Source organism: Leucopleurus acutus (genome assembly GCF_964270905.1).
Source record: "Leucopleurus acutus genome assembly, chromosome: X".
Taxonomy (NCBI): domain Eukaryota; kingdom Metazoa; phylum Chordata; class Mammalia; order Artiodactyla; family Delphinidae; genus Leucopleurus; species Leucopleurus acutus.
This window is the reverse complement of record NC_139148.1, coordinates 128294801-128311249: the sequence shown is the minus strand read 5'-3', so window position 1 is coordinate 128311249 and position 16449 is coordinate 128294801. Positions and strand designations below refer to the sequence as shown.

Genomic DNA, 16449 nt, shown 5'->3' with positions numbered 1-16449 from the left:
CAGAGTATTTAAATTAGTAAATATGATCTTAGTCAAATACATACCACGGCGTTGGGCACATTGCCCAAGGCATCTCAATAATTTATTCTTCTCATCTTGGGTCTCACTCACAGCTGCCCACATCCACAACATAGAGCCGACCCAGCCACCACCTGCCAGTGTGCCTCCCCAGAAACCCCAAGTTCTCTGAGATCTCATCAGCTTAAACAATAGGCACTTGGCACATCCATCCTGCTAGACAGGGTGAGGTGGGCTGGACTTGAGTTTGAAGGCCACAGACTTGCTGGGCAACCTGGCCAAAGTCACTTTTCCTTTCTGAAGATTTGTTGTGTCTTCTGTGAAATTGTGATAATGATAGAAATGGCGCCCTCCTCATTGCGTTGCTGGGAGAATTCATGATGCAGGTGACAGTGCTTGGCACTATGACCACCAGAGAACTCAGAACTGCAAGGGACCTCAGAGATAGTCTTGTCCAACCCAGAAGGAGAGTGAGCTGCCCAAAGTCTCCGAGTGATCTCCTAACACCTTCCCCTCACCCTCACACACCCCCCCCCACCAGCGCCCATATGAGGGGTGGAAGTGGCCCAGCTCCCAAACACTGGGCACCCGGATCCACCCCCATGGGGCTTCCCCAAGCTCCAGAGAGGCAGCTCCAGGAGAGAGTGGGTTTCTAGCTGTCAAGTGAAGAAAGTGTCTCAAGCAGTAGGGTGATCAACGGTGCCGACCGCTGCTGAAAGACCAAGTATGAGAGGACTGTGAATGGATGAAACAAACTTTTTCTGTAAAAGACCAGATAGTAAATATTTTCAGCTTGGTGGGCCATACGGTCTCTGTCACAACTACTTAACTCTGCCCTTGTCTATAACAAAAGCAGTTATAGACAATAGGTAAATGAATGGGTGTGACTATGTGTGCCAATAAAACTTATAGACATGGAAAGTTGAATGTTGCATCATTGCACGTGTCACAAAATATTCTTCTTTTTTATTTTTCTCAAGCATTCTTAGCTGGCAGCCCATATGAACACAGGCAGTAGGCGACCCTTGGCCCTGGGGCCCAAGTTTGGCCAGTCATGGTCTCAGTCAGTGATTCTCAGCCTTTGCTGTGTCTTAGAATCACCAGGGGAGGTTTTAGAAAAACACTAGTGCCTTACCCCACCCTGGCCAAGCACATCAAAGTCTCAGAGTGGTGCCTGGCAGGGGATAATTTTAAAAGCTTCCCTGATACCTAGCAATTCAGTGGATTGGATAAACAAAATATGGTGCATCCCTTTTTCCACCCTCTCCCCCCTCCCCCCAAGCACCGCTCCGGCTGCAGTGCGCTCGCTCTGAGCTCCGGGCTCCTACTAAGCTAGCGCCGCCGTCGTCTCCATCTAGTCGCCGTTATGATCATCTACCGGGACCTCATCAGCCATGATGAGATGTTCTCTGACATCTACAAGATCCAGGAGGTCGAGGACGGCCTGTGTGGAGGGGAAGATGGTCAGTAGGACAGAGGGTAACATTGATGACTCGCTCATTGGTGGAAACGCCTCCGCTGAAGGCCCCGAGGGCGAAGGTACCGAAAGCACAGTAATCACTGGTGTGGATATTGTCATGAACCATCACTTGCAGGAAACCAGCTTCACAAAAGAAGCCTACAAGAAGTACATCAAAGATTACATGAAGTCAATCAAAGGGAAGCTTGAAGAACAGAGACCAGAAAGAGGAAAACCTGTCATGACAGGGGCAGAACAGATCAAGCACATTCTTGCTAATTTCAGAAACTATCAGTTCTTTATTGGTGAAAACATGAATCTAGACGGCATGGCTGCTCTGCTGGACTGCAGTGAGGACGGTGTGACCCCATATAGGATTTTCTTTAAGGACGGTTTAGAAATGGAAAAATGTTAACAAATTTGGTTGTTACTTTGGATGTATCACCTGCTCATCATAACAGGCTGGCTACTGCCTTTCATCCACACGACACCAGGACTTAGACAAATGGGACTGATGTCATCTGGAGTTCTTCATTTTTTTTTTTTTTTTTTTTTTTTTTTTGCAGTACGCGGGCCTCCCACTGCCGTGGCCCCTCCCTCCGCGGAGCACAGGCTCCGGACGCGAAGGTCCAGCGGCCATGGCCCACGGGCCCAGCCGCTCCGTGGCATGCGGGATCCTCCCGGACTGGGGCATGAACCCGCGTCCCCTGCATCGGCAGGCGGACTCTCAACCACTGCGCCACCAGGGAAGCCCTGGAGCTCTTCATTTTGATGTTGATTTGTTTGGGGCGGAGGCACTGTTTTTGAGAAAAAAAAAAAAAACATGTCATGTAGGTTGTCTAAAAATAAAATGCATTTAAACTCAAAAAAAATGTGGCGCATCCATACAATGGAATATTATTCATCCATAAAAAGGAACGAGATCCTAATACACGCTGCAGCGTGGATAAGCCGAGAAGGCACGTTATGCTGAGTGAAGGGAGCCCGACGCAAAATGTCACATATTATGTGATTTATTTGTATGAATTGTCCAGCATAGGCAAATCCACAGAGACAGAAAGGAGATTCATGGTTGCCAGGGGCTGGGGGAGGGGAACAGGGAGCGAGTGCTAATGGGTTTGGGGTTTCCTTTGGGGATGATGGAACTATTCTGGAAGTATTGTAAATAGAGGTGATTGTCATGCAATACTGTGAATGCACTAAATGCTACTGAATTGTGTACTCGAAAAAGGGCGAAATTTACCTCCGTGTCACTAGGGTTGAGAACCAGGGGACCAGTGGAAGGAGACAGCAAATTTCAAAGCGGTAAGCCGGCAGTGAGGTAGAGTCCAGCGCAGAGGCCTTGGGAGTAGAAAGAATGGGCCCTTAACCCCTCCTGGGCTGGGAGCGGCAGTACGTTCTACTAAGGCCTGAGGGGTAGAGCGGAGCCAGCCAGAACGGCAGGAAGGTCACTGCCGACAGTGGCAACAGGCAGGAAAATCTGGCGGCACGGAGCAGTTCAGCAGGCTCAGGCCAGCTCGTGCAGGGCTTTGCAGGCCGTGGACAGGAGCTTCGATTTGCTCTGATTGAGATGGAGAGCCCTTCACATGAGACTGAGGGATTTGAAGCAAAGGAAAAACATGATTAGATTTACCTTTTAAGAGGCTCCCTCTGGCTGCCGGGTGGAGAACGGGCTGCAGTTATTCCCGACAGACACGGGTGCGCACGTCCAAGGTTGGTTAGGGGACAGAGTTTGCAGGCCTTAGTCATGGAGTGGGTGAGACTAGGAGACGGGTTGAAGCTGCTTCCTAGCTTTGGGGCCCCAGCAACTGGGAGATCGGTGGTGCCATTTCCTGAGGTGGGGACCACTCGAGGGAGTGGCAGGATGATTTTGGGGACAAGGCTGAACAGTCCTGTTTTGGACATTGCAGTGCCCCCTGAAAAGCCATTAGACAGGAGGCGATGCCTATTGAAAACTGAAAAGAGGTATTTTTTAAATGTTTTTAACTTTTTATTTATTTATTTTTTAAATTCATTTTATGTATTTATTTTTGGCTGCGTTGGGTCTTTGTTGCTGTGCGTGGGTTTCTCTAGTTGCAGCGAGTGGGGCCTACTCTTCGTTGTGGTGTGCGGGCTTCTCATTGCGGTGGCTTCTCTTGTTGCGGAGCACGGGCTCTAGGTGCGCGGGCTTCAGTAGTTGTGGCTCACGGGCTCAGTAGTTGTGGCGCACGGACCTAGTTGTTCTGCAGCATGTGGGATCTTCCCGGACCAGGGCTCGAACCAGTGTCCCCTGCATTGGCAGGCGGATTCTTAACCAATGCACCACCAGGGAAGTCTGACAAGAGGTATTTTTGAACACAATGTTATTACTATTAATCAGATGCTGTTTCCACACTTGCGTTCTGTAACTTTTTCCGGAAGGTTTCTTCAACTGCTTCGATGACATGCAAAGACATAAAGAGGCCAAACGCTGGTTTCTGTGGTTTGAGTCTCCCGAGTGCTTCAGGGAGACTTCACCGGATGCGTTAAATAAGGTCCATGTTTGGGAGGCAAATGTCAAGTCCTAGTCCTTCAGAGGTCAGGGTTCAGAGTGGGAAATGCTGCCTCACAACTATTACAGAGAGATAAGTTATTTTTTGCCAAGTGCTTATGCAAATTCCATATTAACTCGACTGAGCACTAGGAAGAAATTTACAGAACAGTCTCTTGAATTAGGAAAATATGCAGGTATAAGGCTTTGCCCTGCTTGACTTGGCACGCAGGCTTCCAGAAGACGGGTTGGTGTTCTGCATTTAGATTTCCAGAGCAGAGGACTCCTTCTCATGGTAATGAGCCTTGAAACTAGGTGGTGACCCGCTGGCATTTTGCACCTGTCTTCTTTTCCTCCTGGATTCTTGTCACCGTGACCATCATTGACATGATCGTCACTGTAGTACGGTCCTCGATGTGTTAAGAAAACACTTCAAACACGCAATGGGAATTCTAACAGGGATCAAAAAGGATGAGATGATTTGTGTCTCCTGGGAAGTTGTTGCACTGGATTACAAAATGCTCCGGTCAAAGGGTCCCTTCCAGGGGTGAGTAACTGTCGCATGCGGTAGCCATAGGAATGAATGAGGGAGGGGGTTCTGTGGAAACACGGGATGCAAATCTGCCCGCTGTCTGTGAAGCTGAAGCTCCTGACCGGCCACACTGCCTTGTCTCCAGGCGACAGAGCTGGAGAGCGGAATCCCAGCCCGCCCCGAGGCAGATGCTGGGTTCTGTACAGCAGAGTCCTGAGTCTCCTGAAAGAAATGGAACCATGAAATACCAATCTGATCGCGTCACCCTGCAGCCTCACCCCAGCCCCACTTAAAACTCTTTGGGGTTCCCAGTTGCGTTTGCATAGAGTCCAAACTTCACCTGGTCTAGGAACCCTGCATGACCTGGCTCCAGGCAGTTCAAATTCAAAGGCTCATTTCTCGGCTTTTGCTTCAGCGGTTCTCTTGGAACCCACATGCCCCGCCATCGGCACGGTGAACTATTCCTTTTCCTTTAAGTCAGCTCTTCGATGCTCCCACAGTGCCCTGTGCTCCCCTCTCTAACTGCCTCTATCACCTGACTGCTTGTTGCCTGTTTCCTCCCCACAGGGCACCCTGGACATCCTTTGTTCCCTGAGAACAGGGCCAGGTGGACACAGCCATCCTCTCCTTTCTATGGCCACTGTTGCCTCTGTCACATACATAGCCTGAATCCAGACACTTCTCTTCAGCCCCAGGCTCCCAGCTTCTCCGCCAAGATGATGCCAGTAGCCACTCCTGTGGACCACTCTCCCTGCCCCTCACTTTCCCTGTCTTTCTGCTGCTTAATGCTTACAACCCTTCAGTGGCTTCCCGCTGTTCTCGGGATCAAAGCTCTGCTCATTAGCATGGCATTCAAGGCTCTGCCTGACCTCGCCTTACTAGAAGATCCAGGAGAGAATAGGAACATTGTGGAGAGGAGGAGGCGACCGAGGGATAATTCGCTTACAACTCAAAAAATATGAGAGGGAACATTGTTTTAGAATCCATTTTCAGGGCTTCTGTTTACACATGGGGTGTGTTCCAAAAAATCCCCATGTATCAGGGCCCTGGATGGGCTAAATATTGCTGGCATAGCCAGGGCTTCGCAGACTTGTGAATATCACTGGTGAGTAGATTTCTTTATTTTAAATTTGGAGACGGGCAGGGTTGCCAACATTTTATTTTGCAAAGCAGGCACATTGAACAAAACACTGCCATCTTTTCGTGAAATAAAGGACTTCTGTGTACCCAGAAAAGTCCATGATTTCAGGATAAAGGTCAGCACTCTCGCTTTATGGGGGGGGAATTACCACAACAGTCTCACTTTCTCCTATCGCCTGAGACTGGTAAAGACTCGCCCCTGCTATCAGGCATTTGGGGAACTGTTGTAGCCCCTGGTGCACCGGCTCCCGCAGCTGGCTGTCTGCATTCCAGCGGTTTGCAGGGAGGCTATGTCTCTTTTTTTTTTTTACATCTTTATTGGAGTCTAATTGCTTTACAATGGTGTGCTAGTTTCTGCTTTATAACAAAGTGAATCAGTTATACATATACATATGTTCCCATCTCTCTTCCCTCTTACGTCTCCCTCCCTCCCACCCTCCCTATCCCACCCCTCCAGGCGGTCACAAAGCACCGAGCTGATCTCCCTGTGCCATGCGGCTGCTTGCCACTAGCTATCTACCTTACGTTTGGTAGTGTATATACGTCCATGCCACTCTCTCACTTTGTCCCAGCTTACCCTTCCCCCTCCCCGTGTCCTCAAGTCCATTCTCTACGTCTGTGTCTTTATTCCTGTCTTACCCCTAGGTTCTTCATGACACTGTTTTTTTTCCCTTAAATTGCATATATATATGTGTTAGCGTACGGTATTTGTCTTTCTCTTTCTGACTTACTTCACTCTGTATGACAGACTCTAGGTCCATCCACCTCACTACAAATAACTCAATTTCGTTTCTTTTTATGGCTGAGTAATATTCCATTGTATATATGTGCCACATCTTCTTTATCCATTCATCTGTTGATGGACACTTAGGTTGCTTCCATGTCCTGGCTATTGTAAATAGAGCTGCAATGAACATTTTGGTACATGACTCTCTTTGAATTATGGTTTTGTCAGGGTATTAGTGGGATTGCTGGGTCATATGGTAGTTCTATTTGTAGTTTTTTTTTTTTTTTTTTTTTTTTTTGTGGTACTTGGGCCTCTCACTGTTGTGGCCTCTTCCATTGCGGAGCACAGGCTCCGGACGCGCAGGCTAAGCGGCCATGGCTCACGGGCCCAGCCGCTCCGCGGCATGTGGGATCCTCCCGGACCGGGGCACAAACCCGTGTCCCCTGCATCGGCAGGCAGACTCTCAACAACTGCACCACCAGGGAAGCCCCCTATTTGTAGTTTTTTAAGGAACCTCCATACTGTTCTCCATAGTGGCTGTACCAATTCACATTCCCACCAACAGTGCAAGAGGGTTCCCTTTTCTCCACACCCTCTCCAGCATTTACTGTTTGTAGATTTTTTGATGATGGCCATTCTGACCGGTGTGAGATGATATCTCATTGTAGTTTTGATTTGCATTTCTCTAATGATTCTGTCTCTTAATTGGCCCGCATGGTGGGGGGCTGGGTGGGTGGGGGGAGTGCTGGTCCCTTTCCCACCTACTCTGGAGCCCATCCCGGCCCCTCAAACTACTTTGGTTAAAGGGATTAGGACCCAAGGCTGTGGGAGGAGAGGAAGCAGACAGAAGGACTGCTGAAGCCCTGAGCACAAGCTGAGCTGCCTCGGGTCCCGGGGCCAAAGGGTGACCCTGAGTCGGGGCGAGTCCTTTGCCCCCGCCCCTGCCCTCACGTGGACTCCGTCTCCACTCTGGTGCCCCAAGGATCAAGAATCGGCTGCTGACATGGACAGTGGTGCCCTCCAGATGGGCACCTTCAACAGTGATGGGGCTGATGGCAAGGCCATTCCAGAGGCCCGGTGGGCAGATGCTACCAGGTGGGTCTAATTTTGGCCACAGGCGAGGGTGGCCCCCTTGGGAGACTTTGCAAGGCGCGGTTTGTGGCACTTGGGAGCAACAACAGGAGCTCTGTGCTAATAGTGAGAGAACAGCTGCTCTGTTCTGGAATTTAGAGCACATCTTCCTAAGGACATGGTGGGGTGTGACGGAAGACCAGGCTTGCTCTCAGAAGCCTACGTAACTCAGATTAGCGTAAGCCCTCCCAGCTCCATCTGTGCCTCTCCTGAACTCCCAGACTAGCCTGGTGGCCATCTGTCCATGTCACACTTCTCTTCCTAGGTCAGTGCTGAGGAGAGGTGGGTGTTTTAGGAGAGGAGCTCGTCAGGCCAAATGGTTTTCCAAGTGGTGAACATCTGCAGGATATGAGAAGTTCAGGAAGGGGAGAGGAGTAGAAGGAGGGTGGTGTGGAGACAAGGCAGGCTTGGCGGGGGGTCAGTCCCAGCACCACATGCACCGGCAGTGGGGAGTGTGTGTATTCAGGGGGCACAGAATCATGGTTTCTAGGTGTAGAATTTCCTGTATGTAAATCAGCTCCACGATCAATTGCAGTTCAGCAGGGTAGCAGCTACTGGAGAGGCTCACCAAGTTCCAGGGAGGTCCTTAGCCTGGTAGGTGATGTCATCGGTTCCCTCAGACTCACACTAACCTAACTTATAAGAGACTGAGAGACAAACCAGGGCTCGGATGAGTCATTTTACATAGGGAGAGTTATCTGGCAGGATAACTGACCTCGGACATTTGCAATATTTTGACTAAAGGCCTGTTTTTTGGTTCTTTGGGTTCTTTTGAGTGGGTGTCTTTTGGCACATGATAAACACGATCCTTTTCTGTTGCTTCTTGTTCCCGTGCCAGCTCCTGTGCTCATTCCCTGTTCTACAGGAGCACACTCTTTAGGCCCCGCACCATCGCCTGTTACTCTTCATCCTTGCCATAGTTCAATTTGCTAGAATGGAGGCCAACACACTTTTTCTGTAAAGCGCTAGGTAGTAGATATTTTAGGCTGTGTGGGCTCCATGGTCTCCGTTGCAACTACTCAATTCTGCGGTGGTAGCAGAAAAACAGCCATAGACAATACGGAAACGAATGCGCGGGGCTGTGTTCCCACCACTTCATGGATCCTGACACGTGAATTTTGTCTAAACGTCCCCTGTCACAAAATAACCTTCTTTTGATTTTTTCAACCATTTAAAGGTACAAATAGCATTCCTAGTTTGCAGGTCATACAAACGGGCGGGTGGACTATATTTGACCTGCAGGCTGGTGTGCCAACCACCCCTGAGCTAGAAAACAGTCTTCCTGCATGTTACACTGTGGCCAGTGTCTTGCTGCTGGGATTGAGGTATCTCTACTACACATTGACCAGTTAGAGCCCCAGCTGCGAGTGACTGAGATGCCTCACTTAGAGGCTGCATTTTCCTCACTTCCTCAAGCCTCCTCAGTGTAGCTGAGTGTGTAGGTGCTGAGGTTCACCCATCAGAGCCTGAAGGGCTCTAAAAGAGCATGATGTCTAGTGCCCTCCTTACAGGTGGGACTCCTGAAGCCCGAGGGCAAGGGAATGGCACAGGGCACCTGGAGTTAGTGGGAAAACTGGGGGCATATTCGCATCCTGGAATACACAGCAACTGCCCAACCTCACAGTAGCCAGTATTTCTTTAGCTGTTACAAGAGTAACAAGTAATGCGTCTCCGCTCACTGCGTCCGAGGCCACTTGCTTTCCAGTATCTCATTTAATCCTTGGCACGACCTTATTGCGTCCAGCCAGGATCGCCACTCTGTCTGGCTCGGAAGCACATGTTCTTAGCCATTCACCTGCTGGGGTTCCTGGTGATCCCCCTGCCCCCCTTTGACACTATGGGACTGGACCTGGTTAACTCCGCAACCTCAAGGAATCTCCATTTTGCTCCTTTTCCTTCATTAATTATTGAGGTGATACATGAAGTTGTTGTGGGAATAAAAAATAAGAATAAAATGCCTGGAATATGCCATGTATATAATGTGTGTGTTCAATAACCACTAGCTATTTCTGTTAATTCTCCTGCTAGTGTCATAGAATAAGCACTGCCCTGAAAATCAGAATATCCACTCACTCCTTGTATGTTTTGTTTTTGCAGCCCCAAGATTCAGAGCACTGGAAAGAAGTCACAGAGGGAAAGGTTTTGGCTCCATCTCAGGGAGACCCCCGCCCCCTACTATGGCTCAGAGGGTGGGGGAAGCCTCTGGGTGAGTATGGAGGTGCGGCCCTGTGGGAGACACAGGAAGCCTTCCGAAGGGACACTGCGGGGAGATGGTAGTAGCCACCCTCAAGGAGGATGTAGCCCAGGGCAGCCTGTGTCGAATAATGGCAGGGACAGGCTCGACGACTCCGGGGAGCAGCGGCGCTTTCTCTTTGTCTTTGAAAGCCGGCTGCAGCCGGAGCCCTTCTTGAGAGTGTTCACGTCAAAGGCTGCAGCGGGCATTTTGCTGTTATAGTCAGTGTTGGAATCTGATTTCACCCTGTCCTGAAGATGGACTCGGTTGGAGGGGTTCATGGGAAAGGGCTGCAGCGCGCGTGTCGATCACCGAGCACGTTTACAGATCGACTCTGCAGATGGGAACTCGCGCTTTCAGCGCATTCATCAAAGCCTCGGGGGAGCTGACCCTGTCCCTCCTCCTTCCTCCCCCGGGCCCGCGGCGCTCGGCTCCAGGTCAGCCCGCAACTTCCCTCTCGCCTGTCCCCCGCGCCCCCGGCCTCAGGCTCGTTTCCTCCAGACGTGCCGTTTGCCAACCGCGGCCAGCCACGAAAATGGCCCTTTCCTTTCATCTCTGGGCAGGGCTCCATTGCAGGATCAGCTAAGTGGGAAGGCAGACGGCGGTTCCGACAAACAAGTTCCGCCAAGGCGACGGGTGCCGGACCGCGGGTGCCGGGTCCTGGAGCCGCAGCTGGAGGGACCCCTTGGTGACCGGGGGGACACCAAGGCCAGAAGGGGAAGAGCCCTGTTCAAGGTCACCCGGCTGGCTGAACGCACCAGGCTTGTGCGCCGCCTCGGGTCCTGCTCCGGGCCCTAGAGGAGTCTGGCGCGCCGGGTGGAAATCACTGCATACCCTTGTTGCCAGCGCCTCCGTCTCCCCAGCCACTGTTGACTCACTGCTCCGGGCCCGCAGGGACCACCTCTGAGACTTCCCTTTCGAGGGAGTGGTGTGAAGGGGCCCGCGGGTCGCGGGCCGGCGCTGGCCGGGACCCAGACAGCCTAACCTGCTGGGTGCCCGCGGGCTCCGCCCCTCAAGCTCCAGCCCCGCCCGCAGGTTGCCGTCCCGCCCCTCGTGCATAGGCCCCGCCCCCGAGACTGCAGGCTCGCCCCGCCCCTCTCACCACAGTCGCAGTCCCACCCCACCTCACCTCGTCTCCGTCGGGCACGCCCCGACGCCAGAGCTCGCGCGCGCCCCTCCTCCTCCCTCGCGGGGCCGCGCCGCGCGCGCGCCGGTTCTGGGCGAGGCCCTGCAGTAGCGGCAGGGTTCCTCCCTCTTCTGCTCCTCCTCCTCCTTCCCGGCTCCTCCCCGATCACCCCCTCGGGCGCTCTCGCGCTAACTGTGCTCCTCTGGGCCCCGTCCGCCCGCTCCCAGCCATGGTGGCCTGGCACTCGGCGTTCCTCATCTGCCTCGCTTTCTCCTTGGCCACTCTGGTCCAGAGAGGTAAGGCGGGTGGGGGGCACGCGGGGACCCCGCCCTCTGGGCCCGTGGGGCGGGGGCCCTGCGCCCCGCGGGCCCGGTGGTGCGCATGAGCGGTTCGGCCCCCGCCCGAGGGCCTGCTGCGGAGGCTGCCGGCGGGCAGGCGGGGCAGTGCGGGAGGATGGGGCTGGGGTGCTAGCCCCGAGCCCGCAGGGGCTGACCCTGCCGCAGCCCATGTGGCCGGTGGGGAGGGACCTGGACCCCTCCTGGTGCTGGGCTAGAAACAGCGGGATACTCCCCCCTTAAAATCCTGAACAAGGTGTCTCCGCCGGTGACAACACCTGTTCCCAGGAGATTGCCGTTGGAAAAACCTTGAAGAGAGCACTCATTCCCTGAGCAGGGCTTCTCAAAATGTGTTTCCAGGCCACCTGCAGCAGAAGCACCTGGCGAGCTTCCTGTGCTCACTCCTGCTTTGTCAGGATCTCGGCGGGGATGGGGGGTGGACGGGGAACGGCGGTGTGTAAGTCTAACCAGTTCCCCAGGAGCTTCTGGTACCCGCCCCAGTTTTCGAGCCATTGGTGTTATTTTGCCAAGGAGGAGGACAGAGAAATTCTACCAAATCAAGGAAGCAAGTTTCTTAGACCCTCACTACTCAAAGTGTGGTCCAAGGCCCGCAAGGACATGTCTTGGGACTTGTTAGGAAAGCAGCATCTCAGGCCCCGCCCCTGACCTACTGAGTCAGATTCTGCATTAACTAGATCCCCGGGTAATTCGCAGGCACATTTAAGTTTGAGAAGCATCTTCTTAGAATAAATGCAGTCTGTGGTTAAAAATAGGGTCGCCAAGGAGTCCCAGCAGAATCTTCTTACACTTAACTTACCTCATCTCCACATCAGAAAAAGAGGTTGAGGAAAACACTGCAGTTGAGCACAGAATTGTGCTCTGAGCTTCCTGACACAAAGGCAGATTCAGCTAGTTAAAAACACATGAGCTCAGCAAAAACAAAACCGTGTCCTATAAGTGCGTTCTAGTGAGGGTTATGTTACTTATAAGGAACACTGGAAAACACTAGATAGTCCAAGGCAGTTTTGCAAAAGATGTAGAAATGTTTCTCATGCGGGCAGCCCTCCTGGAGTCTGTACAGGAGAGCCATTCAGCATTCAACAAAGGTGCCAGGCTCTGTTCTAGACACTGATGCTGCAGCCGTGAACAAAATTCAGGCTCTGTCCTCGTGGAGCTGACATCCTGATGCGGGAGAAAATAAGTGCAAACATCGCAATCTATATAAGTGCAGTGAAGAATAATAAAGCAAGTTACAGGGTTGTTGAATTTTGTTTCATTTTTCCCTTTGGGGTTAAGATTTTTATTTTGTTTATGATGCATTTGTGGGGAAAAGTATGATCACTTGATTAGCTTGCATCTAATGATATGGGACGTTTGAAAGTGGAAGCGCAAAAAAGTTCGAAACATGATGCTCCCTTCAAGGCTGTCTTCTGCAAGTCTTCAACATGGTAGGCACGTTGAGAAGGTGAGGAATTTAAATGATGAGGTGTCAGGTTTTCATCATCACGGGTTACACTAGGTGATTTACAAAGTGGTGGGGGAAACGGCAAATGGGTGCAGCCGTTTTACAGATGAGGAAACGGAGGCGCACAGAGGCGAAGTAACTTGCCTCAGGTGGCAAAGCTAAGGTTTGATTCCAGGCTTGTCTGATTCCACTGTCCTTGCTTTTAAGTACTAGGCATAATGCCTTTACACCTGGAGGCTGCCCTCCTCCTACACCTTACTGGCCAAGTGGCCTTGGGAAAGTGCTCTGAACTTGGTTCGGTTTGCTCACCTGTATAAGGCCTAACAACTCATAAAGGTATCTCGAGGGAACCAGGCGTGTGTCACCCTCAGATTTGCAGCCCTGCCACCAGCTACCGTCTCCTGAGTGCTTGCTGTGTACCACTTCACATATATATTTTTTAGTTGCCCCAGGAGTTTGGCTTGTTAGGTATAATCCCCGCCTTCCAGATGAGGGGCCCCATGTCACATAACTCGGAAGGATAGAGCCAGGATCCCACCCGTTTAAGATTGCTAGCCAGTGATCTTTTAAAATTTTAATTAACGCTGAACCAGAAGAAGCGTTTGCTTCAAGGTAGGGCCCCAGTTTTTGGATCTTTTGTGCAGAACAATCTGACAAATACCGGTTTTGCATTGGTCCCCTCTGGGGATCCGGGCAGTTACAGTTTCAGAGCTACTGTGTCAAAATGAAGAAACACAAAGCAGGTCTCAGTTAGGTACCCACTGGCTCTCCGGGAGCCCCCAGGTGGTGGATCAGGTGGGTCTGCCCAAGAGCCACTTTCTTCTTGGTCCTGGTCCTCGGTAATGAGGTGTGACCTAGAAAGCCTGGCAGGCCTCAGGAGACACTCAGAGCCTCGAAGCCCGATTGTGAAATCCGCACGGACTCGGGCAAGCTGAGACAGATTTTGGGCTCCCAGGAGTTTAAAAGGTGGTTAACAAGTCATTCCTGTTCTAATTGCAGATGGGCTTTTAGTTCACTGTGTATTTTACTAGTTCTGAAAAATCGTCTGAGGACAGGTATGTCACCTGTCTGCACCTACAGAAATGGGAAGCTGTGCTTTTGACTTCTGGGGAGAAGAATCTCAGTGGTTCGGGTGGGTAACAGTCACACGAGGGCTCCACTTCCCCAGTGTCTTCCATGCGCCAGGCCCTCAGTGCCTCACACACGTTTACACCTCCTAACTAGCCTGAAAGCTTGGCACTGTGACCCATCTTGTTCCCTGATGTTCATAATGGCTGTTTGCATACAGCCTTGAAAAGTAACTGAGTGGTAACCCATAACTCAGATGCAAAACGTGGTCCAGTGAGGTTTTGGACTTGAACCCAGGTTTATCTGAGTAACCGAAGGAGGGGTCATAAATGCAGATATATCCAGTGATGGGGCAGGTGACAGAAATGTGAGCCGTGGCCAAGAATGTGTGATGAGCCTGTTGGCAGATCTCCAAGTGCCTGCTCCTTTAAGAGAGGTAGCCCGGCCAAGAGGGAGAGTGCCAGCTGCGGAGCAAGCGTGCCCAGCGCTACCACGGTGCAGGGCAAGTCACTAGCTGCGTGGTGCCTCAGTTTCCTCATCTGGAAAATGGGGATAATACCACCATCCGCCCCGTGGGGTTGTTACTAGGATTAAATGAGTGCAAATGGATAAAGTACTTAGCACAACACCTGGCTCCGAGTGAGCTCTGTGCTAGTAACTATTATTCCGAGCCACATTTAAAAAATACAGTGCAAACCTTGAAAGTATTATGCTAAGTGAAGGGACCAGACACAGAAGCCCACATATTGCATGATTCCGTTTATGTGTAATGTCCAGAGTTGGCAAATCCATAGAGACAAAAAGTAGGTTAGTGGTTGCCAGGGTCTAAGGGGAATGAAGAGTGACTGCTTAATAGGTACCAGGTTTCCTTTTAGGGTGATGGAAATGTTCTGGAACTGGATAGAGGTGGCGGTCGTACAACCTTGTGAATGTACCAAGAACCACTAAATTGTACGCTTTGAAAGGGTGAGTTGTATGGTATGTGGATTATATCTCCGTTTAAAATAAATTCACTGTGGGCTTCCCTGGTGGCGCAGTGGTTGAGAGTCCGCCTGCCGATGCAGGGGACACGGGTTCGTGCCCCGGTCCGGGAAGATCCCACGTGCCGCGGAGCGTCTGGGCCCGTGAACTATGGCCGCTGAGCCTGCGCGTCCAGAGCCTGTGCTCCGCAACGGGAGAGGCCACAACAGTGAGAGGCCCGCGTAATGCAAAAAAATAAAAAAATAAAATAAATTCACTGCAGTCCAAGCAGAACAAATGAGGGAGGTGGCAGCATGTGACCCCTGGGTTGGGGTTGGTCTTCAGGGCCCCTGAGTTTGGTCGGGCCAGGGAGAGCCAGAGCAGAGGGGGCCGCGAGTGCTGGTGGTGCTGGGATCCAGGCAGAAGCCCTGTGGGCTGACTTGGGCTATTGGGTTTGAGCCAGACAGACCCCTGGGGCACCTGCAGGATTGGCCTGAGTGCAGCAGTGGCCCCTGCAAAGGTGCATCCTGGGCAGGGGGGACCGCCCCTGTCCTGCAGGGCTCAGGGTTGCTCCTATGCACCCGTCATTGCAGTGGACTGACAGGGTCTAGGGACTGTTTGCCTTTTAGTCTCACCTGTTTTGACTGGTTTGCAGCCCCTTCCTCACTGTCAAAGGTCACATCCCACCCCCTCCATCATTTTGGATACCAGGTAACAAAAATGTATGTGTTTTTTAAACACGTGCACACACAGAGAAATCACCCAAGAGTCAGTGTCAGCAGGCACTGGGGAGGGCCCTCCAGCACAGGTGATGACGATGAGGGTGATGAGGCTGTTTGGCAGCTCGCAGGGGAGCAGCTGTCTTTGGTTTTTGTGAGTTCAGGAAAGATCCTTTCCAGGCGCACTGACTTTCCCGTTCCGGGCTCTTACCCCGCCTGGTGTTGGTGCTTTCCCTGCTGTGTGTCCACTCCTCCCCTTTGCACTCGCTATGTATTCCTCTGCTGCTCTTGGTGTGTGGGGGGAGGCCCGGCTCTGGAGGTTCCTGTTCCCCAGCCCAGGCTCGGCCCTCCCTGGGGCTGGCTCACAGGTCCACTGACTGGCCAATCTTGGTTCGCATGTAAAAGCCTAAAGTCATCCTAAACGCGTAACAGAAACAGGGGAGAAATCTTTCACGCAGGTCAGTGTTCCAAATGGCGCCCAAAGATGTCCATGCCCTAATCTCTGGAACCTGTGACTATGGGAGGTTACATAGTGATTTCGGCCGGCAAGAGGGCCTCAGTCTTTGTCTTCTTTGAGGAGAGAATTCAGCAAAGAGACTAAGACTGCAAAGCAGGTACAGACTTTATTAGAAGCATAGTACATGTGGGAGAGCACACAGGCAAACTCATGGAGTAGGGGTAGCAATGCCTTGCGCTCTGCGGTAGCTTAGGTAGTTAATATGGGGTTAGTCTTCTGGGGTTTAGATGAGGGTGACCCTCCTTTTTTCTCCCCTATGATCATGTCATCTGCAATTCCTTATTTAGGCTTCCACCAAGCACTATTTTTTTCTTTAATAAATTTATGTATTTATTTTTGGCTGCGTTTGGGTCTTCGTTGCTGCGCGCGGGCTTTCTCTAGCTGCGGCGAGCGGGGGCTACTCTTCATTGCGGTGTGAGGGCTTCTCATTACGGTGGCTTCTCTTGTTGCGGAGCACGGGCTCCAGGCATGTGGGCTCCGTAGTTGTGGCTCGTGGGCTCTAGAGCGCTG

At 51.7% G+C, this 16449-nt stretch overlaps 1 protein-coding gene and 1 pseudogene across 2 annotated transcripts in view; both read left to right on the top strand.

The window, feature by feature from the left end:
• Positions 1–1384: 1384 nt before the first annotated feature.
• LOC309977787 (translationally-controlled tumor protein-like) lies at positions 1385–2018 on the top strand (annotated as a pseudogene). Its single transcript has one exon. The product of its transcript is annotated as a translationally-controlled tumor protein-like (transcript).
• Positions 2019–11068: 9050 nt separating this feature from the next.
• CD99L2 (CD99 molecule like 2) overlaps positions 11069–16449 on the top strand; it is a 109493-nt gene continuing 104112 nt past the window's right edge. The window contains exon 1 of the mRNA XM_082865224.1: positions 11069–11171. Coding sequence (XP_082721350.1) covers positions 11105–11171 — 67 coding nt within the window. The 5' untranslated portion in view covers positions 11069–11104. The remainder of the gene's footprint in view (positions 11172–16449) is intronic.